Genomic DNA, 27,662 nt, shown 5'->3' with positions numbered 1-27,662 from the left:
CACACACACACACACACACACACACGGCTCTCATACAGAATCTCTGCTTGCATGCTAAACACAACATTGCTTAACTTTTTCCACAAGAATATATAGCAAATCAACCAGAAGTAAATCCAAAAATATTCACCAGTCATTGTGTTAATTGCCATTTACTATGTTTCCATGCTTTCCCAGATTCGGCAGCATATCAAAGAAAAGACAGAGCAAATCTATCACTTCAGTATGTTTCTAAAGCTATCAATGAAAATGGAAGGAATACTATAAAAACATACAGAATTATATGAAGAATTAAAAGCTTAGAGATACATTTGAAGTTGATAGGCCAACAAAAAAAAAATCAACCGCTGATGCAAAAATCCCTGCACTCATTATACATGCTGTGTTATTTACATTTCATGACAAACTCAATGAAATGCACTATATCCACAAGAACAAAACAGCCCCGTTTGGATTGTAAGTAAATAGATGGTGAAATTATAGTAGAGTTGTTCTTGGCACAATTCCAATAGCAACTGGAGTCATTATCCACATGCTCGTAATTGGTGGCAATGGAAGAAACATTTCCTCCATCCAACACATAGCAATAAGGAAATCTTCCAAAGGCAAAAAGAACATTGTACAGATTGCTCCTCAACAATCACCTTAAAATGTCCAATTACTCATTGTTACTCATATCCTTATCAGGAGATCAAATGTTCCTACCCACAAAAATTTTGAGAGCTACACATGATTGTAGTAATCATTTGTGGCATGTCATTAAACTAAGGGGCTCATCCACACTTATGCTTGTCTCATGACTAGAAAGCATGGAGCCTAGTGGTTTTCTGCTTGCCCCATGCTGTGGGTGCAGAAGTAGGGCAGGTAATAAAAATAAATCAAGTTAATGGGTAAGTCATAACTAAAATATAAATCCTCAGGACAAGCAATCTTCTGGCTACAGCAAGGATAACCGTAATATCAACACTGGAGCATTAAGCGCATACTCTTACTGGAATGATGGCACAAAAGTTAAGAGTGAGCATCACAATAAACATGTGGCATCCTGCCTCTTAACTTATCTGGAAGTCCTCAAACACAACCGCAATGTGGTATCTGGGGATGGATGGGGTGGAGGATTTTTCAGACCTTTTTTTGGTGTGCTGGAATTATTACTATTATTAATTTTGTTGGTTGCTTTATTTTGCCCAAGGCTAACCCCAAGCAATGTACAACCAACCAACCAAACAAATACATGTTTGGGCTTGAGTCTGAGCAATTCTGCCTGTGTTTCACTTCCCCCTGGGAAAACCCACTCTTTAGCGCTGAATTGGAACAAATGGCAGTATGTGGAAAACCGGGTTGCTGATTGTCCCAATTCAGCACTAAACCGAGTTTTTCCTCGGGAGAAAGAGAAGTGTGGATGAAGAAATTATTGCAACAGGTGAACAGAAAAGGGCCTATTTTCAAGCCTGAAGTGGGACAAAATTGAAGGGACCTTTTCTGCGAAGTGCTACCCAGAAGTCAAATATATCAGTTTACCGGTAAGTGACTAGTCAAGCCTCACTGCCAGTTCCTCCCCTTTCCACGCAAGTGTTGTGGCATGCACAGTGGGTTTCCAAAAGAGGCAGGTTGCGTTATGAGTAAGATAATAATAATAATAATAATAATAATAATAATAATAAATAAAAAGGGCTGCTGTTTTGCATTCCACAAGTGACACAAGTCTCTGCCTCTCCCACAAGCTCTCTGACAAGCACAAAAGGCTTGGAAGAGAAGGCGAGTTTCCTATCACTTGCACAGAGATGCTGATAGATAAGAAACTGTCCCAAGTGTAAAAGAAATATCCACCTCTCTTTGCTAGAGAGTTCAAGGAAGAGGTGGAGCCTTGCTTCTACTGCATAGCAGCAGATTTGGCTCGTCCTACCAATAGGTACCTCTGTATTTTTCTGCTAGCAACTTCAAAAATGTTATTTACAAGTTGGTAACTGCTTATGACAAGACCTCTGGAGGATTGCAAACACGTTAACCTGTTCTGAGATCGAAACTTCCACAGTAGAAAGCAAGAAATCTAATACCCAGACCATGGAAATGACACACAGCATTAACATGATCAGCGTGATTTAATGGAAGAATGCCATTAAATGGAAGAATGCATTAAGTTTCCTTCAATGCCATATGTATTTGTTTACTTGGTTGGTTGTAAATTGCTTGGGGTTGGACTTGGGCAAAATAAAGCAACCAACAAAATTAATCATTAATAATAAGAATTCCAGCACACCAAAAAAAGTTCTGAAAAATCCTCCACTCCTACCCATGCCCAGATACCACATTGCGGTTGTGTTTGAAGACTTCCAGATAAATCAGAGGCAGGCTGTCACATATTTATTGTGCTGCTCTCTCTATCTTTTGTGCCGTCATTCTAGTAAGAGTATGCTCTTAATGCTCCAGTGTTGATATTATGGTTACCCTTGCTGTAGCCAGAAGATTGCTTGTCCTGAGGATTTATATTTTAGTTATGACTTACCCATTAACCTGATTTATTTTTATTACCTGCCCTACTTCTCCAGAATAAGAAGCAGCTTGGAAGCAGGTGCCCCAATTCCTGCAAAGCAGATAGGTATCCCATATACCCACATTTCCTATTACTTTTAATAATTTCAAACACAACGAAAGAAGAAGAAGAAGAAGGCTGAGTTCTGCTCAATAAAATTTCTTCCATTCCAATCTATGGGCTTCTATTTAGATTACTTTTTTTTTAGAGCCTCATGAATAACTATGAGCAAAACTGAGTTAATTACAAGACACAACTAAATTCTGAGCCATGTGGTTATGTGTCCATGGTTCAACATGGATATTTCGGAGCTGGTAAGGGCACAGAAATGGGCAACCAAAGTGATAAAGGGCTTGGAGCAAGGTTTGCAATATTTGCGCAGTTTCAAAATGTTCAAGTTGTACGCAACTGCAACAGTAAGAAGACCCATAAACTGCATTATGGTGCATTTTGTCTTGAAACACTAATTGTGGCAATCACTAAACATTGCTCAAAAAGAAGAATAAACCCACCCTCAGCTAAAATGCAGCTCTGCCATAAAGCTGGCAATAAGTAGCACCTAGTACGTTTATCTACCTGGATATTCAAATGAATATTTAAATTCTATTAAGCACTTGGTTCTGTCAAATATAAAAATCAGGGCCCAAAACAAATATGTTTACTCACAGCTATGTTTTGAGCATGATCAGAGATGTATACTGATGCAATCAGAACTGGCTGTGACTATCCAGTAGAAAGATTCTGGGATTGGCATGAATTGTTTGTTGTGGGCATCCGCCTGCCTCAAGAGACAATGGAATGTGCCTCCGAGGGTGAAGTCAAACAGCTGCATTGGCAGCATCAAAGTGACCTCCACACGGCACAAGCCTGGGCGGTGTGCATGGGGGTCCTACACTGCCCAGGTGACAAGACACACACACTCCTCAGCCTCACTGATGTAATCCGAAGGAAAGGAAAGCAATACATTTGGCACTAGCTTGGCTGCAGGAGTTGCCGGAATGAGGCATACAAGGCATAGCTGTCAACTTACAGATTTGAAAATAAGGGACCAGCAGCCTCGAAAATAAGGGATCAGCAGCCAAAATAAGGGATTTTAGTCAACCAGCAGCCAAACAAAGCCTCAAGCGGTGGTTCCCACAGTGCAGCAACCCGGCAAAGGGGATGCAGCAAGGAAAACCACCATCACCTCTCCGCTGGGAAGCGCTGAGAAAAGGCGAGTCCCCAGGCAACGCGGCCGATTTGATTGGCACAAAGCATGCAAGCTCCACCCCCCAGTTGTTCTTAGACTCCTTATTGGGTGAGCAACGCAACCAAGCAACACAGTTGGAGCCTCCCTCATCCCTGGCCGGCAGGGAGGGAGGGAGAGGAGCTGCTTCCTTTGAAACCCAGGAGATTTAAGGGACATTATCAATAAGGGATAGCAGCGGGACACGGTGCTGGGATAAGGGACTTTCCCACCAAATAAGGGACGGTTGACAGCTATGATACAAGGCACCATCCAATCACCTTAGGGACTCCACTCCAAATTTGTATAGGATAGCTCAATTAAAAAAAAAATCAAATCAATGTGTAGCAGCAGTCAAAAGGGTAAAGTGCCCTCCCTAAAGGATTTGGGGGTCTTTGGGTAACAAAAAAAGATGGCTACAGGAATGAACATGGTAGAGGTGGGCTCTCTTTCAGGCAATTGCCCCAGGTTGCACATATGGAGGGCCCCATGCTATTGTGGGCATAGCAACCTTGTTGCCAACTCCACCCCGTCCCCCAATAATCCTACTAATTTGAGCTCCATTAACCTACTGGGGAAAATCACTCCACTTTAGGGTGGTTTTATCCTTTTGCCATTACAGCATAAGTAAATAGTGCTTAGCGCTGTAGACAGTTTTAACAGCAGCAGTCCGGCCTAAACCAACCATAATCAGAACTTCCAGAATGCCCTCCAGGATATCTACTCCCCTCACTGCCATATTCTTATAGGCCAGAAGACTCAGAGAAGAGGAAAAGAACGAACAACTAGGATTGGACACCAAGAGCAGAGCAAAGGAAGAGACAGATTTGGACTGTGTTCTCTCTGTCTGTGTCTCTCTCTTGGTCCCTTGGTAGGTAAATAAAGGTAAAGGACCCCTGGACAGTTAAGTCCAGTCAAAGGTGACTTTGGGATGTGGTGCTCATCTTGCTTTAGGCCAAGGGAACCGGCGTTTGTCCACAGACAGCTTTCTGGGTCATGTGGCCAGCATGACTGAGCCGGAAGCCAGAGAGCACAGAAACACCATTTACCTTCCCGCTACAGCAGTACCTATCTACCTACTTGAACTGGTATGCTTTCGAACTGCTAGGTTGGCAGAAACTGGGACAGGAATGGGAGCTCACCCGTAACGCGGATTCAAACTCCCGACCTTCCAATCAGCAAGCCCAAGAGGCTTAGTACTAGAACTCAAGGCAGCACAGTGAAATTGATGGGCTGCTGATTAAAAAAATAAAAAACAGGAAAGCACAAAAAAGCACCCAGTACATAATTAAATTACAAAACGTACTGTAATAAGATGCAGCCAAGATCACTGGCTTACATGCTCATTACAGTAAGTCTATCAACAGCTATTAGGCTATGAGAGTTAAACAGCAGAGGCCGCATAATAACTATGAATAACAGTTGCTGGAAGGGAAAGAAGAGGGAAGTATTGCCCTTATGAAGTAAAAAGTTTACCAACCCATCAGTTCTGTGTTCAAGTAAAGTTTACAGATAATCAAACCTCGGTTGATTTTTCCTCCCACAAAACAGAAACCAACACAAAATATCATGCACAATTAAGGAATAGTTGCCATCCATGACGAAAGACCACTTTGTTGTTGTTTCACGTGAGCGTACTATAAGCAAATATCTCAGTGAGGAAAAAGGTATAGCAAGAATCCTGATCCTATCTTACTGCCGTAACAATTTTTATGCCCCCAAAGTGCACTAAATGTTTTACAAGGATTATACTGTTTACTTCTAGGTAGCTGTCCACTAGCTGAATACCAGACATTCCTTAACGGAATGGTATCTTAAAATGTCCAAGCACATATACGCTTACACAACACAATTATGAAGAAAACATTAATGTGAAAACTAATGTAAACTGAACACAGATTTTAAAACATTGCATAACCCTGTTTTTAAAACTGTAGGTTTAATCCTTTCCGAGACAGGCAGAGTTTATGGCCTGAATGAAGAGGTGGGCATGCATAATTAACAACCTTGGCTATGGTGAATCATAAGCCATTGTCCTTAAGGTATATTCAAAATGTATCACTGTGTTACAACAGGAATTTCCCACTTTCATCACTAAGAGAATACAGAATGCAACTCATGAATCAGCCAATCCTCTTCATTTAAAATGTTATTTTCATTTTTTATGAAGCCAGGCTGCCAGGTACATTTTAATTTTATCTTGCAGGCTAAGCAAGGAAGGTTGGGCATTTGATCATTCAAGACAGACCAATGTTTTGTAATATGGAAGTAGAAGAACTGGAATGGCCTCAAGGGGTCCAAATCAAGGCCATAATTGTAAGGGGGAGGGGGGATACAGAAATCAACCTACTGCAAAAGTACACAAGGAATCCAAATCACAGTGCACCAGAAGCAGAAATCAGAGTTTGCTACGTATATCGTATATCATGAAAGAACCCAAGAATTCCCAACAACTCATTAGCTGAGCTAAATATTCGAGGAAACCACCAAAAGAGAAGTGCCAAAACACATGATAAATAGATAAAAACAACACTTAGACACTATTCACGATACAAAATGACACTTAAACATCATCATCTAGAAATTAAGTAGATCAGGATACATTTAGCCAGCACAGAGGCTGTCCTGTACCTACTCAGAAGTAAATTTCTCTCGCCTTCCTTTAGCAGGATTCTTTTCTAATCCAGACCCAAAAACTAACGTTAAACTGCTATTTCAAATGCTGGCTAATCTTAACACACTGTTAACTTTGGTGCTGATATATTTAAAAGCAGTTAAATGACAAAGCACAGAACTGGGGGAGCAAGAGTGAATGTACTCCCAGGGAAAAGGTGGTCAAGAGGGGTTGGTGAAGAGGGGAGTTGCATTTGGTCCCATGGCAGGCTCCCGGTGTCACTATCATTTGAAGCATGTGTTCCCAGAAATAGCCCCGATTCCCTCAACCCAATAGTGGCACCCGATATATGAACTTTTTCCCCGAAGGAGGGTCAGATTATATCTGAATTTGATGCCACTATTTAATTAACTGGTTCCAAAAATGAAATGTCTGCAATTCATATGCATCTTATTATATTTTTTATATATTTATTACAAACCAATTTAAGCTTCTCTTAGGAGGTGTGGTATAAAAATGTAAAATAATTAAAATAAAATAATCGGAGCTGGCAACATAAACAAATCCCCAAACACTGCATGTGCAGCCTCTATCTAAAATGGCAAACTGAGCATAAGTTATCGGGATGGATGTCAACTACCTAGTCCACTGCAAAGTATATTAGTATCATGTCCACTGAGCAAAAGATAATACTGTTTCTCTCTTGTCATATCCTCCCTTACTCCCTCTCCCAGCTCCATGACTCTTTCAATAGTCTCTGTATCACAAATCGGGTCCTCCCATAAAGAGGGCACGTATTGCGGTGAGACCAGGACAACCGACACCCTGTGTTGTGGGTGGGTACATTTGGTCAGCCACAACACCCAATTGGTAGGTCCCTCGAAGCGGGGGGAATCTGCCAATGGGACGCAGTCCAAATGGTTCGTGGGACCTATTTATGCCCAGGCACGTGGCCCAGAGCTTCCTCTTTCGGCTCGTGCATCGGAACACCCGCCCACCTCTCCCTACTTTTAGGGCTTGTTGCGCTTGACCTTCCTATGCTGTCGTGTGTCATCTGTCGTTGGGACAGGGGCATGGCAGGAATTTCCCCCACTTGGCTGATTGGCTGTTGCCATTTGGGTTTCGCCTACCGCGTAGCAAATCATCACAACTTGTAAGGTTGCGGATAGGCTCTGGTTCAGGTGATAGGGATGGGAGAATGCTGTCACCATCCCTATGTGAAGGGTATTCCATTAAAGGAATCCAGGGACTCGATGGTTTTGTCAACCCCTGTGAGGGGGTTGTGCCCATGCCTGAGTCCAGGGGGACATTTGGGAGGCGGAGTTAGCCCGTTCCCGGCTTTCCGCTTATCCAGGTGTTCACCCTTGGCTGACCTGTGCTGGTGCCCTGGGTCAGTGCTACCTGCAAGGCAGGGAGCTAGTCAAACCAGAGTCTATGCAACCAGTCACTTTCTGTAATCAATAAAGTTGTGGCCTAAATTCTGCCAAAAACCAAACAAAAAATTTGAGTCAAGTGTGAATTTATTTAGGGGGGAGGTTTCTGGGTCTGAACATGCAATACCTAAAATGATCTGTATGTAGCCTGTGCAGTTAGACGGAAGTGATATAGAGGGCCAAATTTTAACTACAGCACTACTCACCAAAGTAGTCAATTATTATACAAAGGGACTGTAAAACAAAGCAGTCATTGATCAGAGGTTAGCTAGCAAAGAATCCAATCTGTTAGCATTCTGTACTGAACTGTCAACTTTTACAGATCTAAGATGGATTTGGTTCAATTTCTGTCTCCCAAATTCTTAAAGGCATTGAAGTTCTGTTATTGTTGTTAATGTGTTTAGAGACTTCTATGTTCAGGGGGTTTGGCTTTTTAAACATGGGTGATTAAACTCGCAGCCCCGCCCCTTCCACACACCAGAGCAAATACAGGATTTTCATCTGACAGTCTCAGTTCCACAGGATAGAGACTTATCTTATTATCCATGCACATTGGTGGTGCTGTATAAATAGCAATAATCTACAGAAATCTTCCTATTACTTACTGATACCCTAGCCATTAAGTGTATATCACCTGATACTTCTGTCAGCTTGTCTGCAAAGTCAGGAAGCCTTACCTGATAAATTCAGGTAACCATATACTGTGACATAAAAGCAAGCCATGCAGTGCCCCTGTCACTCCGTACTATAAAATAACAGTTGTAACAATATGTTAAAGGTAAGTAAAAATGCATCAGTTTTAGACCCCTAAAAGCTGTAGCAATTAGCAAGATTTTACCCTCTTCATCTCTACTACATTACATCCTTATTTCAGACATTGTGATATATCTGTATCTCATGATGTTTAGCTGGTAACGTATCACAATGTTGAAAATCAGACGTCGCTCATATGGTCAGATGCCACATGACAAATATTCCATGTGGTTACATGCACTCTTAGTAAATTTACAAGTGGCCACGAGGTATTCTACTATGCATTCATTTTCTGCCCTAGTGTTGGAGGGCAGTGCTTTCTAGCCACACAGCCTTGCCTTCCTTCGGTTCACAATGGGGCAACCACTCTTTTTGACAAAACGGCACTTATGTAACACTACCTGCTTGCAAAATCCCTAGCTCCTTCCAGCTGTCACTTAAAACAGCTTTCTTTTATAAATTTGACGGATGTTCAAAGACACAGTCTAAAATAAATATACCATATTTGTTTTAAAAAAATAAAACCGAAACTTTTATCTGTCCAAGGCCAGCCCAAATGCTGCTGATTTATCAGCAATCCCAAAGTGGGTTAGAGCCAACTCTAGAAAAGAAGTAGGCATATCATAAAATCCAAATGTCACAGAGAACCGAACTCCCATATTTTAAAGCAGAGAACTTCCTTCAATTTAATAGCCAGCTTGAAGAATTAAAGGTGTCCTAGATGACTACCTGCCACAGTTGCTATATTTCTGTGGTACTCCCATACACAGCTAAGCAAAAATGTGTTTTGCAAGAAATCAAACCGTGTCTCACAAAACAAGAGTATAAGGATACAACTACAAGTCGTTTCACAGGCCTTAATAAGGATATAACCAAACATGTGTGTTTCTTATATACTCTACTGATGACATTCATCCTGTTAAGAAACAATGCATTTCCACACCCTATCACTACCATTTCTGGCCCATCTTTATTCCTGTATGAAGTACTTCAGGATATGAAGCTGAGTCACCCTCACAACTGCATTCTGTGATAATATTTATAAACATCATTACAATGCCTTTTGTTCCAAGGCGGTAATTTCCCTCAGTATATGCAATGGATATTCTGGATGGTTTTATAAATCGCACGCCACAAGATTAGTTTAGCAGAGGGGAAACAGCTTTTCAGGGACATTTATACCCCACTACAGTATCACACTGACAGCACAACCTTTCAGTGCAGATACAGGGAATAAGTTATTGAGATGTATATCACAACCAGTAAGTCTCTGGAACATGAGAGATTAGGGAAGCCAGTCACGCACAGGAGTGTATAGCTCAAAAGGAAAGACTATTCTTTGCTGCACTCCCAAGACTGCAGTGGAAATTACAAAACCAATGAATAAATTCAAAGAGTTCTGCAGTTCTGCCACAAACTGATGTCCCTGCTTAAGGGTGGCATATGCATTAAGGAGAGGGAGGTTACAGATTGGTTTACTTTAAGCCGTGGCTTTCGACTGATTTAAAATAATCACAACCTGTTATGCTGGTGCAAAATCAAAACCAATAGTATTGTGCTGATGTGGCAAGATGATCCAGGTTATCCAGCCAGCATAGAAGCATTAATTTATTCTGCCACAGCAGCAACAAGTACCTCTGGCTGGTACATATGGCATAAAGGGTGTAATTATTTAACAACAGACTTTTTTTCCTTCAAAACATTAGCTGCAAGAAGCACTGTTGTCATCACAGAAAGGGCGGCTGAATCCATGTCTGCAAACTAGTCCACCTAACTGCTCTCTGTGTGATTGGTGGACCTGCACACATGATTACATGGTGTAATTTGACAATGCAAGCAGTCCCCAAAAGAAACACAGCATGCCAGGACTGACTCACTCGCCAAGCACAGAAATGTCATTGTGGTTGTGTCACCATCCTGCTGTTGCGACATGCCAAGTAACTGACCCTGTTTAAGGCAATTTGTTTGTTTCTTTATTAAAATCATATTCCACCCTTCATCCAAAGATCACATAGTATTCCAGAGGGTACCCAAGAGGTTTTGTATTATACCACATACACCATGGCAGTCATTTTGCAACCAGCATCCTTACAACTTTCTCAAAATTCCAGGTGTGCCCACTGGCCCTAAAATTTGATGACTCCTTATACTAAATTATTGAGAGGTGACCAGTGAGGCAGAAAATAAAAGAAGTATTTACTCTGTACAGTTCCCAGAACCAGATGTCAGAATGTGAATTGTAGGAAAATGATAATGCCATTTAGCATCAAATTTAGTTTCTCTCTTAGCCACAATACAGTGGAACCTTTGGTTGCGAACGTGATCCATGTGGGAGGCACGTTCGCAACCCGCAGCGTCGTGTCTGTGCACGCACATGACGCAATTTGGCGCTTCTGCGCAAAGCACAATTTAGTGCTTCTGCACATGCGCGAGTACCAGAACCTGGAAGTAACCCATTCCAGTACTTCCGGGTTTCGGCGCATCCGTAACCTGAAAACGCATAACCTGAAGCGTTTGTAACCCGAGGTACCACTGTACATCTTTTTTTCAACTCTCACACCCTTGACATTCATTAGAGACATGCCATATTGTAGAGCACAATCATCATTCACAGCTATTCTGTTATATTATTCTATTATGCGTGCAACTTTTTTTGAGATCAGTGGACAACGAACAAATTTTTCATCATATTGCAAATTGAAGAACAAACACACTACAGCAGACTTAACAAGCTTTTCTTTTCTTTTTTTTTAAAGCAAGGGAGCAGGCCATATTTAGCTGGTTTAAACATCAAATCATTCTTGTTTACCAAAGCTAAATTTCCCAACTCTCAGAAACAGGGGGTTGTACCCAATGCTGGGCCAGTGGGCACCCTGCTGGCACAACAGGTCTTTTGTTTCCTCTCTTTCTATAGTGCTCCCCCACCACCACCAAAAAAAGAAAAAGAAACTCCCAACCCCCCCAAAGCTGATTTTGAGGAGCCATGGGGGTCTGGAGGAGCAGAACAGAAGGAGCAATTTATTTTGCATGCACAGAAGTCCCCTTCACCAGTGGAGCTGCAGCATTGATACAACCCAAGTTTTTTGTCCCAAAATTTATAACCTATTCAGGGTAAGTGATGCCACTAAGATTCCAATATTACTTTATGTCTGACCTCTATGACATTTACTTCAAAGAACTGTTTAGGGTTAAGACCGATGTGACATTTTCCAAGCGCTGGAAATTATTTAGATCCACGTTAACTACCCTGAAAAATGCCTCAGAACGCAGTGAAAAATTGTTACATCTATTCCCACCATATGCAAAATGTAACATACGTCTTTGTCTTAAAGTACTTCATCTGGTATTGCTCTTATCAATATATGATGATCAAGAAAAGATTACTCCTGTCCTGCTTCCTCTCAAGTAAGTACAGTCATACCTCGGGATAAAAACGCTTCAGGAGAAGTATTTTCGGGTTGCGCTCCACGGCAACCCGGAAGTAACGGAGCACATTACTTCCAGGTTTCGCCGCTCGCGCATGCACAGAAGCAGTGAAACGCGACCCGCGCACGCGCAGACGTGTCTTACTTTCTGTTCAGGATGTGAACGGGGCTCCGGAACGGATCCTGTTCACATCCTGAGGTACCACTGTAACTGGTAATCATTTGCATTTATATATATATAAAAAACAAGCACCTTAAATTTTCCAGGCCCATATGCATATTGAAGCAAGCAGAGAACAAAAACAAGCACACCAAAAAGGACACATGCGTGTAGGACAACTGGATTACTAAAGCACACCTAAAATGGCTACAAAGCTTGAAAGCAAAGAATGCCACATACTGCCAACAAACTAAATTGACAAGTTATGCCAGAATCACTTTCCACCCTGGAAGAAATCATTTGCCCACCCCCTGCAACGCAGGAATATGCAGCTGCCCCATAAGGGGCTCAAGCTTGCAACCTTGGCGTTATCAACACCATGCTCTCTAACCAACTGAGCTATCCTTCTGCCAATTCAAAAAATATAAGCCTTTCAACCACAGATACAACACTAAGGCTACAGCCAAAGCCACTGCCCACGAAGAAATCAATCACATTTGTAACAGCGGCTTGCAATTTGAAACGCTAAGTTCAGCTGTGTGTGACTCTAGTTTTTCTGCTGCCATGACTTCCAGTTAAAGTTACTGATGGACCAATTCCAGAAATAACAGTTGACAGTGGGACACAGCCATTACTGCATCAGCTCAGAACGGCATATGAACAAGTAACGGTTTGTTACACGTACGTGGGGGTCTCAGATGTTCCAGACAGGAAACAACACACCTATGTAACATTCTGAAAGCACAATGGCTACCATGGAACCAGCTGTTGTTGCAGCCCTAGGGTAGGAAGCAGAAGCAGTACTTATGCCACTCAAGTGACAGATGAATGCACTTGCGTAAGCTTCATACATATAATAATATGACACCTATCAAGGACCAAAACAGGATGCACTTGCCCACTTACTGGTATATTGTGAATAGCCACTTGCAGCTATTCACTACAAGCCATCTGTTGAATATGCTCATCAGCTATAATTGGGGTCTCAAACACTCACTGCCTGTAAAGGCAAATATATGTTGATGTATTTATTCCAATGCATCTACTGTTAAATATATTTGAATAAATGCATCAACATATATTTGCCTTTACCGACTTAGCCCTTAGCTGTTTGCAGTACAGGTAGTACACCTATGTGCAGTTTCAACAGAGAACACCAAAACCAAGAGTCGTGACTGCTGTTTTGCTGAGAACCACAATGTTCTCTTCTCTAATGCACTCAGTACTGTATTGCATTTCCAAGAATGCTGGGCACTTTCAGATAATTTAGTCTGCACTCTACATTTTCAAGCCGTATTTTTATCACAACATTCAAAGTTTTGGGTGCAACCCCAACCCCTGAGCAGCTCAGCCAGCAGCCCATACACAGCTCCAGCATGAAAGAAGGTGGGGGGGGGACCCTTCTCTACAGCAGCTCCCAAGCCAACACAGCAAAGAGGCCCAGATCAGGCATACTGCAGACACCCCACTAGAGGAGGCTGGCAGAGGTGGTCAAGTACAGGTTACTTTAACAACTCCATTCCAGGCAACCCCACCACCACCATGCTGAAGGAATCATGATTTTTTTTTTTTTGGCCATCTGTCCACAATTGCTGATGAACGTTCCAGACCGCAATTCAGACACCCCTAAAGTTAGACTTTATTATTTCAATTCTTTAGAGCAACCCTTTATAGTTCAACTAATCGCTCTGGAGCCCAGCAAGACTATTTATTTATTCAGGCAATACGTATCATAAACTCCCTCTTCTACTCTCAGCAACTCTTTAGATGATCTGATCCACTTTGGACATTTGATTCTTATCTGAAAATTTCTTCTTGTCATTCCAAAAAATGTATATTATAAACCACCTCCATACATCCCATTGGAAAGCATGGCTTCAGAAAGAACAGCAAAGCAATAGTGCAAGGTAGCCTTAAAGGAAGGATAAGCAACTTTTTTTTTTTTTTGCACTGTCTTGCACATATTTGCTCTAGGAGGAGAGTTGTAAAGGTTGGTGGGGCAATCTTGTCCCTTCAGTTTTCATATTTCAGTATGAACTGCACCAAACAAATTGTATTTGCAGTGCGCAAGTAGAAGCTAAGATGAATTTCTAGAAAACATCGCTACAGAATGCAAGACACCAAATCATCTATTCCCCCATATTCTATTCAAAGTGTAACAGGAAAGCACACAGCTTCTCTTGTGGAGCAGTCAAAACAGAAAACATGCAGTGCCATCAAATTATTGAGTATGTGCATAAGGAATATCATTCATATCAACCATTTATTAATCTGCTGAAGTGGGTTATTGCTTACAAGAGTGCAAAAGACTAGTCTGTCTATAAATTACAGTTATAACTAACCCAAATACTTATTTTTAAAATGGCAATGTGAAAAGTTTATGAGCAAGGCATTTTTTTCATATGGTAAAATGTGTGAACGCTCCCCCATATGGTAAATATTTTTTTCACTATACTGTATAAATGATACTGAAGGAACAAAGCCATTTTTCAGGATTTTGTCTTTCACATCAGACCATTCATTAATAGCTTACCAGCCATACCAACAAAGGAAATACTCTTTCAAGAGTTGTTAAGTGTCTGTACAAGTAAAGAGTACAGAAAGTAACCTTATTTGGACCACTTAATCAGAAAAAATATCTATATGCCTAATAAGATAAAAAACTTTTAAAAACTAAACTGTAAAATACAGTATAACTAACTAAATTATATACATAAGTAGGCTTGCTGAAAAGTTTTGAGAATTTATATAACAAAATAAAACCAGGGTCAAGACATACCTTACTATATCTTAAATTCTCCCTAACACATGTTTAAATAGTACCATAGAAATTGTACCATAAAAGCAATCACAGGCTATAGACCTTGGAAAGGACCACATCTAGATTAGCTAAATCCCATTATGCACAGGACTTGAAGATACCTGTAATTAGAGCCTATCAAGTCAAAACCCTACAATTAGGATCTACAATAGATCAAGATGATAATATATAGGCTATGGAAGACCTGCCAGGTCAAAGGAGGCAAATCTAAAACCAGAAACAGGAGCAGAACGTTTTCCAATAGCATCAATTACAGAGCTATCCATAGCACAGCAGGGTATCTAATCTCCTTCTACAAAATTGCATCCCAAATAGCAATATATCACTCTTCACACAACTCCTTTATTGCATTACTTATTGAAATTTGTATTTCCAACCAGGGGACTGAACAAAAAAAAGATACAAGGATACTCATGTGCTTGTGCATAAACAAAAATACTCTGTTCACAAGCCAGCAATAGGGGCCTTTAAATATTACCCTAAGTACACAGCAGAACCTATGCACCTGGGATCTTTTCAAATGGCTCACCTGCATGAGTGAGGACAAATACGAAAAACTGACAGACCCTCTTCCTGGCAGATGATGATTCTACAATCAGGAACCATGCAAATAGCCCCCTAATTGCACAGGAGCCACTCAAAGAAAGACAGCAGGCACACAGGGAATTTCTACGCAAGTTATTTCATTAGCTGACCTCACAGAGATGTATTTTTAATGAAAGGAGACTTAAACCTCGGTCAACTCCAGGTGTACCTAACATCCACAATACACTGAGTATCATCTTCAACACATTAATTCTAAGCATTTTGAGTGTTCCAGCACTTCTTGTGCATTATCTGTCACGTAATCCTCCAACAAGCCTGTAAGGGAGACAAGGAACGCTACAAACCTGATGTACCGTCTCCCATGTTTGTTTCTTTAAAAAAACAACCCAAATACCACCTTTTGAGAGTGTGATCAGGACAGAAGGGGGTGCTTAACCTTTTTGTTTCCTGACATGCATCCGCTCAAAATCCTCCCTTAGTAGGTCTGCGACAGTATAATAAAATTCATTGTTTTCGCTTTTCAAAATCCCCCACCGCCACTTTTCCACTAACAGGAGAAAATATACAGGGCCCATAATCGTTTTCCGTCCAGAGAAAAAAGCAACATGGGGGGGTTAAGTAATTTCTCCTCTCCTGACCGGCAATTTGAGTGCAAAAGCAGCAATCTGAGCATCAAGATTTAATCATGGTTTGCCTAAAGTAACTAGTGGATTAGCCAGTAGAATTTTGGCTACGGTTCAGTTTTGAACTGAGGGCTTTTTAGTGCACACTCACAGCCATTACCCTCCAGCTGCTCACATGTATGAACATCACAAGGACCCTTGCCAGGGTAAAGTAAGTTTGTTTGTTGGTGGGGTGAAATGGATTTAGGGTAGAGAAAGAAGAGTCAATGCTCCCCCACAAAAAAAGTTTGTATGAAAGTGGTGTGCTCTCACACAGGAGAATGCCTCTTCTGAGATAGCACCAACTGTGTCACATGTATGTATAATTTAAAAACAAATAAAGCTTTTTGTCACTCACAGCTATTCTTTTAATCAAATGCAGATTTAATTGATAGAATCAACTGAGATTTCATTACTCTATAGTGACAGACTTAATACTAATCGATACATCCACGCCAGACTATACAGGATGAAATGCTGTCTACATGTCCAACAAGTAGGGATTTTTTTTGGGGGGGGGTGTCAGTCGATTCAGCTGGGTTACCTAGGAACAGCAAACAAGGATTCCCCTAGGTTCAGCGCAGTGCACAAGAGTCGGCTGGGAGAGCCAGGGCTAAAACAAGCCAACTGAGCATCAAGTTCCCACTTTCTCTTCTTAAAGACGCACAAAGAATCTTGCAAGTTAGTGGGACAGGAAGCTTCGGAGAATGGGGTGCACAGACCTCGACCCGCTTCATCGGAAAGAAAAGAGAGGCAAACCTAAAGCTAGGGAAAGGGCACAGAGACGCCGCTGGATCAAAATAAAGACCGTGGCTTTACAGAGAACCAGGCTCAGGGGGTGGAGAAAAGCAGAAAGGGGCGGAATTGCCAACAACGGGACCGAGGGATCCCAATACAGTAGTTTTGCCCGGAGATCAGCTCTCCAGAAAGGGCGGGTGCGAGGGAGAGAGAGAGGGGGAGGGAGTCCCCGGGAGGCAGCCAAGGGGCAGGAAAACACAAGCCGCTCCTTCAAGAGGAAACGCGCCTTGCAATGTGGATGAGAGAGAGAGAGAGAGAGAGAGAGGCGACCGCCCGTGCGCACCCCACCCTTCCCCGCGCAGGCCTTTCTTCCAAGGAATCGGCTCTGTCCCCTCCGACGTTGCTCATGGCAAGAATGCCAGACTCTGCGGGGCAGCCCGCGGAGACAATGAACCCAAGGCGGGCGAGGGAAACCAGTGTGTGGCGGGGGGCACCTAGGCAAGGAGGAGGACCATGACAGCTTTTGTACTGTTCTTTTATTTGTTGCCGCTCTTGAAGGCCAAGCGGAGCCTCAGCAGTTTATCGCCAGCCGAACTACCAAACTTGGCCGGGAAGTTCGCAGCGCCCGGCAAGGAGAAGCGCAACAAGCGGGAAGAGCCCAGAGGAAAAGCCCGAGGAGGAGGAGGACGGAGAAAGAGAAAACGCTCACCCACGCCGTATTTCTCCTCCCGCTTGGTGGGCACCCAGCGCGTCATGGCGCACGGGAGCCCGAGCCTGCCTGCCGTCGGGGGAAACCGGCGCACGAAGGCAGGGATGCGCCCAGCGGCGAGTCTAGCGAGCCGCCATTTTCCAGCCTTGGCCGCGGCCGCAACGGGACAAGGAGGAGGAGGAGGAGGAGGAAAAAGTTTGCAGGCGAGGGAGAAGTCATGTGGTACAGGCGGAGTCAGGGGGTTGGAGGCCCTCCCCGTCCCTGGCCGGTAGGAAACCCAGGCTTGGCTTCGCTCGACTTCCTCCGGCGGCCGCCTCCGAAGCGAGCCCGCGCAAACGGCGCCCCGCGCTTAAGTTTAGCCCAAAGTCAGTCCCACTGAGCTCAGCAAAGGAACTTGACTCATATGCAAGCGGACGTGGGTGAGTTTACATAATTGGCAGTGGCGCCGCTTCCAGTAAAACTAAAAACAAAACCCGACCAATAAAGTATTTACTGTACAAGGGGGTTTATCTGGAAAGGCGGGATTTTAGAGAGTTTTGCCGTTTTTCACTCCAGATCCGGGTAATGCTGTCCAAAACGTGCTCTGGCATCATTGGCTCAACGTAGAGCTTTGCTTCTGAGTAAAAGTGTTTTGACCCTTAAGAGACTTGCAACTACAGCTGTCAAGGTTCTAGCCCTTAGGGAGGAGAGACCATGAGCAGGCATATCTACAAGTTGCCTCCCGCCACCTCCTGTCAATGCACCCAACTCCCCGCTCCCCGACATTTACCGAGGGAAAAACTGATGAGCGGGCACTGTTGGGCACTGCTGCCCAGTGGCACTCTTGAGTCACCGCATCCAGTACTGGCTCCAGCTGGCCTCGCCCCTAGGCTGTGAGGAGAATGTGCACAGTTGACACTGCTTCCGAAAGCACCCAGTGTCTTCACGGGAAGTCAGGGCAGGAGCATGCACTGTTGGTCAGTACTGCCTGAAAGCAGGACCCACAGGAGACATCAGCAACCAAATCTTCCCTCCCACAACAAAGGCAAGGAAGGGGAAGGGGTTATATTGTGTGGCTAAAATTGTTCAGCCACACAGCTGCAAAACTATCATCGACCCTTTCTCCCAACTTCAGAGCTGGCCAGAGATCACACTGCAGCTGGTTAAGTTAACTGAATTTATGTATTGTTTCCAGCAACAAGTCCCAAAGCAATTTACAACAATAAATATACATAAGCATATTGAAAACAGTAAAATCATTTAGTCACTGGTGCTGCCCAAATGCCGCGGAAAACAACATCATTGCATGATGCTGAAACAATGACAAAGTTGTTGCTTGGTGAGCCGCTATGGGGAGAGCATTCCATAAATGGAATGGGGGCTGTTACACAGAAGGCCTTTTCTCTAGTCACCACCCTCCAGGCCTCACTTGGAGGTGGCAGTATCTCAGGGTGTGTGGGCAGCTTCCTATGGGGTAGCTTTAGCTATAGGTGTCCTGAGCCATATAAGGCTTTAAAGGACAAAACCAGAACTTTTAATTGGGCCCCCAAACAAATTGGGAGCTAGTGCAGTGGGGCCAGAACCAGGGTTATATGTCCATAGGGCTGGGCGATACCTGATTTTCAACATCATGATATATTACCAGCTAAATATCATGACATATATCTGCGGCAGCAGAGGGCCTTGCCATCCTCCCCACGGCAGCAGAAGGTGTGCCATGCTTCCTTACAGCAGCAGAGCTGTAGTTTGTTGGTTCTTAACCGGTCCATCCCTGAGGCCAGGCACCAAGCTTCAGAATTGGAAATACCATATTTTTCGCTCCATAAGTTGCACTTTTTTCTTTCTAAAAAGTAAGGGGAAATGTCTGTGCGTCTTATGGAGTGAATGCGTGGTCCCTGGAGCCGAATTGCCCAGGGGCAGAAAGCAGGTCATGCTTTTTTTTTTAACTGAAAGAGGGAACTGGGTGTTGGAACAAAGCCGCTGATTGCAAGCAATCAGAAGTGAGATAAGGGACGCTAGCAATAAAGGAGGCTGCCTGGGAGGGGGGAGGTAAAGACAGCAAACTTGCAAGGAGAGGAGACAGGAAGACTAAAGCAACGAGGAGAGAAATTAGAAGAAAAGGAGGAGCAAAAAACTGCTCCAGCTAAGGAAAAGACACTAAGGCAAACAAGAGGGAAGGGAGTGTTGAAAGGAAGCAGCTGATCGGTGGGATCAGCAGAGAGATAAGGGACTATAAAGGAGGCTGCCTGGGAGGGGGGAGGTAAAAGCCCATGGATCCTCAGGATTTTTACATTGGATCACCCCAAATTCACCATCAGATCACACAGCATGTCCATGGCTACAGCCTGCACCAAAAAAATCACACACCCACTGTTTCCTGGGGCTGCAATGGAGTAAAAACATGGTTACAAAGCATGGATCCACATGGATCCTCAGGATTTTTGCACTGGGCTGCCCCAAACTCACCATCCAATCACATGTCTGTGGCCACAGCATGAACCACAAAAAGCATACATCCACTGTTTTGTTCAGAATATTTTTTTTCTTGTTTTCCTCCTCTAAAAACTAGGTGATTCTTATGGTCAGGTGCGTATTATGGAGCGAAAAATACGGTAAGTGATGCCAGTTGTCATGTTTGCCAAAGGTCAGCAGCAGCAGTATACCATGGCAAGTATATTTCTTCCTTTCCAAGTGTTTCTGCAGCTGTCTTCCCAATGTAGCTATATAGCAGTCTTCAACATTTTCTGACCCAGAACCCACATTAAACTGTAGAGCTATACAGCAAATATGTGGAAGAAAGGTATACTCCTTGCAAAAACTAAAAGAGGAAAGAAAATATCCTGAGGAACACATAACATTTTCTAGGAAATAAAACTATTTTTATAGCACCTTTGGATACAAGTCCTTTCTTGTATTGGCACTGGTTTGTTGCAGTCCTAAGGCCTGGCAGATTATAAATGAGACTGGAGTTCCATCACTACTGCAGAAGAAACAGAAGGGAAATATGGAGCCATTTGCCAAATGCCAATCTGACCTTTTCCTTAACTAAAACAAAGACTTGAAAAGTAAAAGTGCAAGAATAAATTCTAGGGAGTGGGGTGGAGAGGCATAAGCACCTTGTTGTCAAAGGGCTTTGAAAGCAGAAGCTTGAGCCACGCTACAGTTTTTCAGCCTGTCTATTTGTAGAGTTCACAGCTATATCGTATTATTTACAATACTGTAAATTATTGAGACTACTTCGAGCAGTAGGCAGTATCAAGTCAGCTGAGCAGGGTGGAGTCACTTTGCTTACCTGACTTCCCAGTACAGAGGTCACTGCTGGTTAGGCGGTGGGGAAATTGGCATGGTGTACGTGCAGCAGTAGTAGCCCTGGATTGGCTCCACTGCCGCCCCCGACCCTCTCCCTTTCAGTTACAGTGGTGCCTCGCAAGATGAAATTAATCCGTTCTGTGAGTCTCTTCGTCTTGCGGTTTTTTCGTCTTGCGAAGCATGGCTATTAGCGGCTTAGTGGCTATTAACGGCTTAGCGGCTATTAACGGCTTAGCGGCTTTAAGAAAAAGGAAACAAACTCGCAAGAACTCGCAAGACGTTTCGTCTTGCAAAGCAAGCCCATAGGGAAATTCGTCTTGCGGAACGACTCAAAAAACGCAACACCCTTTCGTCTAGCGAGTTTTTCGTCTTGCGAGGCATTTGTCTTGCGGGGCACCACTGTACTGGGAGCAACTTGTGTGTTGAGAAGCCATGTAAACAAAGCTACTCTGCCCTCCTGATCACTGCTAGAAACAGGAACCTGAAATGCCCTGCAGGTCCGAAGGAGAGCTCACAGGAGTTCCGATACGCAGGAATTCCAAAGAAAGGTGCCCAAACCGCCAGAGTGGTCAGGTCTAACAATTTATTAAAGAAAGGTACAAACTTACAGCAAGGTCTAATGGCTCCCTTCTTGCCCCTGCTCACAGCCTATCATGGGTCAGACACCACAACAAGGAACTGGCTTGTCCACACCTAAATGAAGATACACACATTCTTTATAGGCCCAGGCAGACCACACCACATGGGAACACAGGTGGCTGGTATTAACCATTACCTCCCACTCTAGCTATGCTTGGGACCTGTGGATACATCAAAGCATGTGAAACACATGAGCTCAGTGCTACCTATTAGGCAGGGGTCATCTTGACCATCAATATGCTGCAAGCAGGGCTTCCAGAAGAGCTCACCATTTCGGGTCAACACAGCACCAAACAAGTTAAATATATGATAATGATGCTGAAGCTAGAATCTTTTAATTACATCTCGGTTTTCATATACATTTTGGGTTCAGTTTGACAATCAGTTATTAGATACAGGAAAACAGGCGTGATGGAGTCTGATAATGCAATTAACGCCAAATGCAGGCCTTACGTTATACTTTCTATACCTCTTATTTTTCCTTGGTGTCCCGATTCATGCCTGTATGACAATGGTATCCAGGTCTCTCCCAGCGCTTTATCACATTATATTACGGTATATCTGCCAAAGAACAGACTAAGATTCCTACTCCTGTTAATAAACGAACCTTTGAATTCAAAGACCATTGTGATGTGCTGACTTGCTCTACGCATCGGCATTTTTGCCTTGGGGTTGGGAGATCAAAAGTCTTTTATCCTCAGTCTTCATGGCTCGTCATCTACTGTATTTAAGTGATTTCAGTCCTTAAAAGACAACTTGTAGATGAGAACAGAAACTTTGATCTAAAGTGTTCGTCTTTCATTTCCTCTAATTTTTGAAAACTCTTGAAAATGAAACAAGTGCTCAAATCACCAGTGTGAAAGGGAAAATTGAAAGCTTTTCTATTGTGACTTCTAGGAACCTGAAGTTAAGCAGAATTGGCATTTACCTAAGCAGTTAACTGGCAGCCACAGACTTCTTTCTTTATCTCAGAAGATTCTCAAAGCAACCACCAACTTGTAGGACCATACTCATTTGTACTGTACTGCCCTTTGTACTTTCCAAGTGTCCTAACCTCAGGTGTCTGACTTCACCTCTTTGAGGAAGAAGGCAGTGGACATGGAGAACGAATCAAAGGGTAAGAGGGCCCAGAGCTGGTCACAGTGGTCCCTGCTAGACTAGAAGCTCCAGTACTGTACAGGAGGAGGACATGTGACCAACACCTTTCCATCCTGAAATTGCCCACCCACGATGGCTGTGTTTCACCTTCTCTTGGAGGCAGTACAATCTTCACACTGCTGCTATATAGAGGCATACTCAGAGGTTCTGACTGTAGGCTTCTCAGAGGCACCTGGTTGGCCACTGGGAGAACAGGATACTAGAGTAGGTGGGCCTTCTTTGGTCTGGCCCAGCAGGGTCTTCTTATGAGGAAGTTCACTTACTGGCAGGTGTGGGTAGAGCTAACAAGCTATACTCACTTGCTTAGCTCTTTCTGCATCCCGAGCTTTATATCGAACTATGTGTCTAGAACACCCTGCTCGCTTTGTCTGCTAGAGCTATCTCCTGGAGCAGAATACACAAGTCGTCTTGCAGTGATGATAATACCCACTACTTAATAATAAGAATCCAGGAAGGTAAGGAGAAATAAACACAACAGACTTCAGAACTCGTAAGTCATATGAGGGCAATGGTTTCCACTAGCTTCTGACTAACTCTTCTCATATTGTTTTTACTTCTCACTTTCCTGGATTCTTATTATCACTCCTTAGATATCATTTGTTCTTCACTCCTCATGACTTCTGAGTTCTGCTCCTTTCATAGTGCAGCACCAGTGACAAGCAGGCCAAACACCCAACTTCTGCCATTCATCTTGCATGCCCTAAAAAACAATTTCATGCCTTTCACTCAAGAAAGAGGCATAAAGGCAATTGTGGGGGCTTTTCTTGTGTTCAGTGTTTGTTCTGGCTTTGTGGATAACATTATTCTGTTCACATTTTTTTAACTACTGATACCAATCCTGACTCTAAATACACGATTTCATTATGTCCTCTGTCATCAGTGACAACTGAATCAAACTCTTATAAAACTCACATTGATGTGTGGTTAATTTCTGTATCAAAACCCATGATCAGAAAATTGCTAGTATTGTGGCAAAGTTCCATTTTCCTTCCCCCCCCCCATTGTCATTGCCTTTATTGTTCTAAATCAATCAAAGTCACATGAAAATGCAAACACACTTGTTTCTGTGGCTCAGTGGTCTTACATACAGTGGTACCTCAGGTTAAGTACTTAATTCGTTCCGGAGGTCCGTACTTAACCTGAAACTGTTCTTAACCTGAAGCACCACTTTAGCTAATGGGGCCTTACGCTGCTGCTGCGCCGCCGGAGCACGATTTCTGTTCTCATCCTGAAGCAAAGTTCTTAACCTGAGGTACTATTTCTGGGTTAGTGGAGTCTGTAACCTGAAGCGTATGTAACTTGAAGCGTATGTAACCCGAGGTACCACTGTATTCTCATGACACCAATCAGCTTGAGGAAATCTGAAATAAACTAGGATAGGGCTGCCATATGTCTGGATTTTCCCGGACATTACCAGAATTTCAAAGGCGGAATTGACATTTGGAATTTCTGAAAGGCGGCACTTTGTCCTGGATCTTAGAGAAGTCAATAGAAAAAAAACCACAGTTTCAGAATCATGTCAACAACTTTGGGGTTTGTCTAAAAAAATCTCAACAACTTTTGGGTTTTTCTAAAAAAAATATGGCAACCTTAAACTAGGAACTCTGAAAAATGAGACTGGAGCTAAGTGGTGAACAGTGTGCCCCAGAATTAGCAAAGATTTAAATTATGATAGCAAATATTATATTCTGGGTCCACAAATTTTCACGCAGCACTTTCTACCATCCATGGGAACTGAATAAAAGAGCATCTGTAAGGGAGGGGGACTTTGCAGTTTGACATTACTTTGAAACTGAAAGAATAAAAGCTTCCTTAGACTCCAGCAGTCAAGAAAGATTAGGTAACCTTGAGAAACCAATAATATATATTTTTCCCCCTTCAGACTGTGAAATATATTAGTAGATTTTACACAGTGCATTTCTACAAGTAATGTCATTTGCATTATTCTGTTCCATTGCTGGGTAACAACTAGAACAAGATTAAAATAATTTATTCTAATCATACAAACTTCAAAAAAGAACTGAAAAGCAGGCCTGTCTATAGTATCTGCATATTGTATCTCTGCCTCATTTGTTTGGAATTACAAGCCATTTATTAATGTGCTACATGAAATTAAGGGTCATCTCTCTAGAGCTACATAACATCATTTTAAATATTAAATTAAATCCACCCCCACTACTTGCCACCACAGGTATTTGAAATGCCTGGTCATGCAATTGGAAATATATTTGGAATGGGGTGAACTGAAACAGAGCTGTCAATCTGAGTTGAAAAATCTTTGTAATAAACACAGGAGAGATGTCATATGAATGTTGGGAAATAATCAAGTTATTTTGTTGTAATAAGCAGAACTATACAAAATACACACTTTTAACTGTCTGATCCAACTCTCCTGTGTCTAATAATTTGCTTTTCCAATTATTTTCAGCTTGGATTTGATACATGGAGAGTGTGCTGTGAAACCATAAATTACGTTCTGCTGGAGAACATATGAAGAGCCCTACTGGATCAGATCAAAGACCATCCTGTTCTCACTATGGCCAACTAGTTGCCTTTGGGAAGCCTGCAAGCAAGAGCATGAGCACAACAGCACATTCTCCACTTCTGTTTATCAACAAATGGTATTCAGAAGCATGCTGGAAGGAGTTCATAGCTCTCGTGGCTAGTAGCCTTTGACAGCCTTATCCTCAATGATGTGTCCAATCCCTTTTTAAAGCCATCTAAGTTTGTAGCCATCACTACACCTTGTGTAAATGAATGCTGTAGTTTAATTATGTACTGAGTGAAGCAATACCTCCTTCTGAATCTTCCCACCTTTGGTTTCATGGCTGACCCCTGGTTCTGGAATTATGAGAGAGGAAGAAAAGCTTCTCACTCGCCACTTTCTCTGCGCCAGGCATAATCTAATACACCTTTTGTCACGTATACAATCTTACATGTAATCCTTCCTTAAATAAAATATTTTTTAAAATTTTCATCTCATCCAGCATACATTCTACCAATCCCACTTCACTTGGTAAGGTCAAGACTCTGGACTGGGTGCTATGAAGCTAGGGTCTTTGTGCTGTTCTTAATCTCTTTCACTGCAAACCTAATTATAATTACCTGGAAATTGTCTTAAATTAATGGGACCGACTTCTGAATGTATGGAAAAGAAACTCATAAACAGACCTGGTGATCATAGTGTGAGAGTCTTTAATGCAGAATGTGTGGAACAAGGTGATGTTATCAAGAATTAAGTATCGCTCCACTTTTCTGTTTACATATAAATAGGCTCTAGGATTTAAAAAATGAATCTGTTCATTGAATTAAAAGAGAGTGAGTTAAGGCACATACAAATTCACTCATGCACCCAAAAGCATGGAAATTATAAGTCAATGTCATATATATATATAATTGTTTTTCATAAAACATGAAAACAGACTGACAGAAGGGAACGTGTTCAAAATGTAATGTCCCTCTCAAAGGTCATTACTCATTACAACCCAGATAATGACAAACTAGAGCAGTGCAGGCACAAGATGAAAATATAAATTATGTCTCTGAACCATAGTTTGCACTTTACATTCCTGAAGCACTATACCAATATTAACTATTATCTTCAAAGAACCCTTGATAGATAATAGTACATGTATCTGTATTTGTGACTGAAATACAACAGAGTGAAAACCAACTATTGCAGAAATGGAAGGAGCCTACATACTGAAGGACCCCTTGCTAGTCTTTGTTCAGAGTAGTTAACAAGTCCTTACAAACCACCCTTTTGAAAAATGTAGGAAGATTCTGTACCTGTTCGTGCTTATTAACTCTAGGAATGTGGATCCTATATTCAAAGCATACTCACAATCCGACAATGGGGCAAGTCCTATCATTTTAGGCATGGAAGTGAATATATAGGATAACATAGTATATTATAGTATATAATAACATTGCATATAATAGTATATGATAACATAGTATATAATATAAATAAATAAATATAGCACACACATGTTTTAATGCTTGGATCACAGTAGTTTTTATGTTTGAACATCCTTTTATGCAACTAGTGAGATTGTAATCCATGCCACCCATTATCACAATGCTGCCACAATTTCCTCTCAAGATACTGTACCTTTCAGCGTTTTTGTTTGTTTGTTTTGTTTTTGGTATATTTTGTATTTCATTAAGGTAGGCTGGGTGATTCAAATCTAAGACCAGAGGATAGTTATTGACTGCCATCAGGAGGAAGAGCTTCTGACACAACTCTTAGGCACTGAGATTTGGTCCTGATGTTGTGGAAGCAGAAGAAGATTAAGGCAAGGGGTAGCCAACATCTGTACAGTGGTACCTTGGATAAGTACTTAATTCGTTCTGGAGGTCCTTACTTAACCTGAAACTGTTCTTAACCTGAAGCACCAGTTTAGCTAATGGGGCCTTCTGCTGCTGCCGCGCCGCCGGAGCACGATTTCTGTTCTCATCTTGAAGCAAAGTTCTTAACCCGAGGTACTATTTCTGGGTTAGCAGAGTCTGTAACCTGAAGCGTATGTAACCTGAGGTACCACTGTATTCTCAAAAGATACTTTGTTCTTCTATAAATTGTCTAGGGTCCAGTAGTGTGATTTTCTATTCACCTTGATCTCTTTATTGCTGATCAAACTCTATAATAAAGGTAGAGCAGGTTAGCGGTAAGAATATAGTAGTTATAGAACATGTTTGCTCATGCATGGACAGGTTGTAACAAAACGAGAAAGGCGAAACAGCTGAATGAGTACTGTCTCTTCACCAGTAAATAAATTTAGGCAAGGACAATACTTAAATAGCATGGTTATGAAGTAGCACAGATCCTTACATTCCACCATGCAGAACCAAGCCACATGAGACCCCAGTTAGGAGACATTTTACATGGTGGAGGGGAGATGCTCACATCACTTCTTTGGCACAATATTTTTGAAGGTGTGCACTAGGGCTTAGTTTCA

General features: G+C 42.4%; 1 protein-coding gene and 1 long non-coding RNA gene across 5 annotated transcripts in view; one reads left to right on the top strand and one right to left on the bottom strand.

The window, feature by feature from the left end:
* DOCK1 (dedicator of cytokinesis 1) overlaps nucleotides 1-27,662 on the bottom strand; it is a 362,659-nt gene that overhangs the window by 325,911 nt on the left and 9,086 nt on the right. Inside the window, exon 1 of one of the 4 annotated variants that reach the window (XM_081005191.1) lies at nucleotides 17,620-17,874. The exons of 2 other annotated variants lie outside the window; for them this stretch is intronic. In XM_081005191.1, the coding sequence (XP_080861317.1) occupies nucleotides 17,620-17,665 (46 nt within the window). In that variant the 5' untranslated portion in view covers nucleotides 17,666-17,874. Of the gene's footprint in view, nucleotides 1-17,619; nucleotides 17,875-27,662 lie in introns of those variants that run through there. One more of the 4 variants, XM_081005190.1, reaches the window with a different exon arrangement.
* Nucleotides 17,906-25,681, top strand: LOC308477097. The gene is made up of 3 exons (XR_013986369.1): nucleotides 17,906-18,038; nucleotides 20,168-20,265; nucleotides 25,133-25,681. It is a non-coding gene; the product is annotated as an uncharacterized lncRNA (long non-coding RNA).

The sequence above is a fragment of the Podarcis pityusensis genome (genome assembly GCF_964106645.2).
Source record: "Podarcis pityusensis genome assembly, chromosome: 5".
NCBI classification, from domain to species: domain Eukaryota; kingdom Metazoa; phylum Chordata; class Lepidosauria; order Squamata; family Lacertidae; genus Podarcis; species Podarcis pityusensis.
Note: the sequence above shows the minus strand (reverse complement) of the source record. Positions and strands in the feature narration are given on the sequence as shown.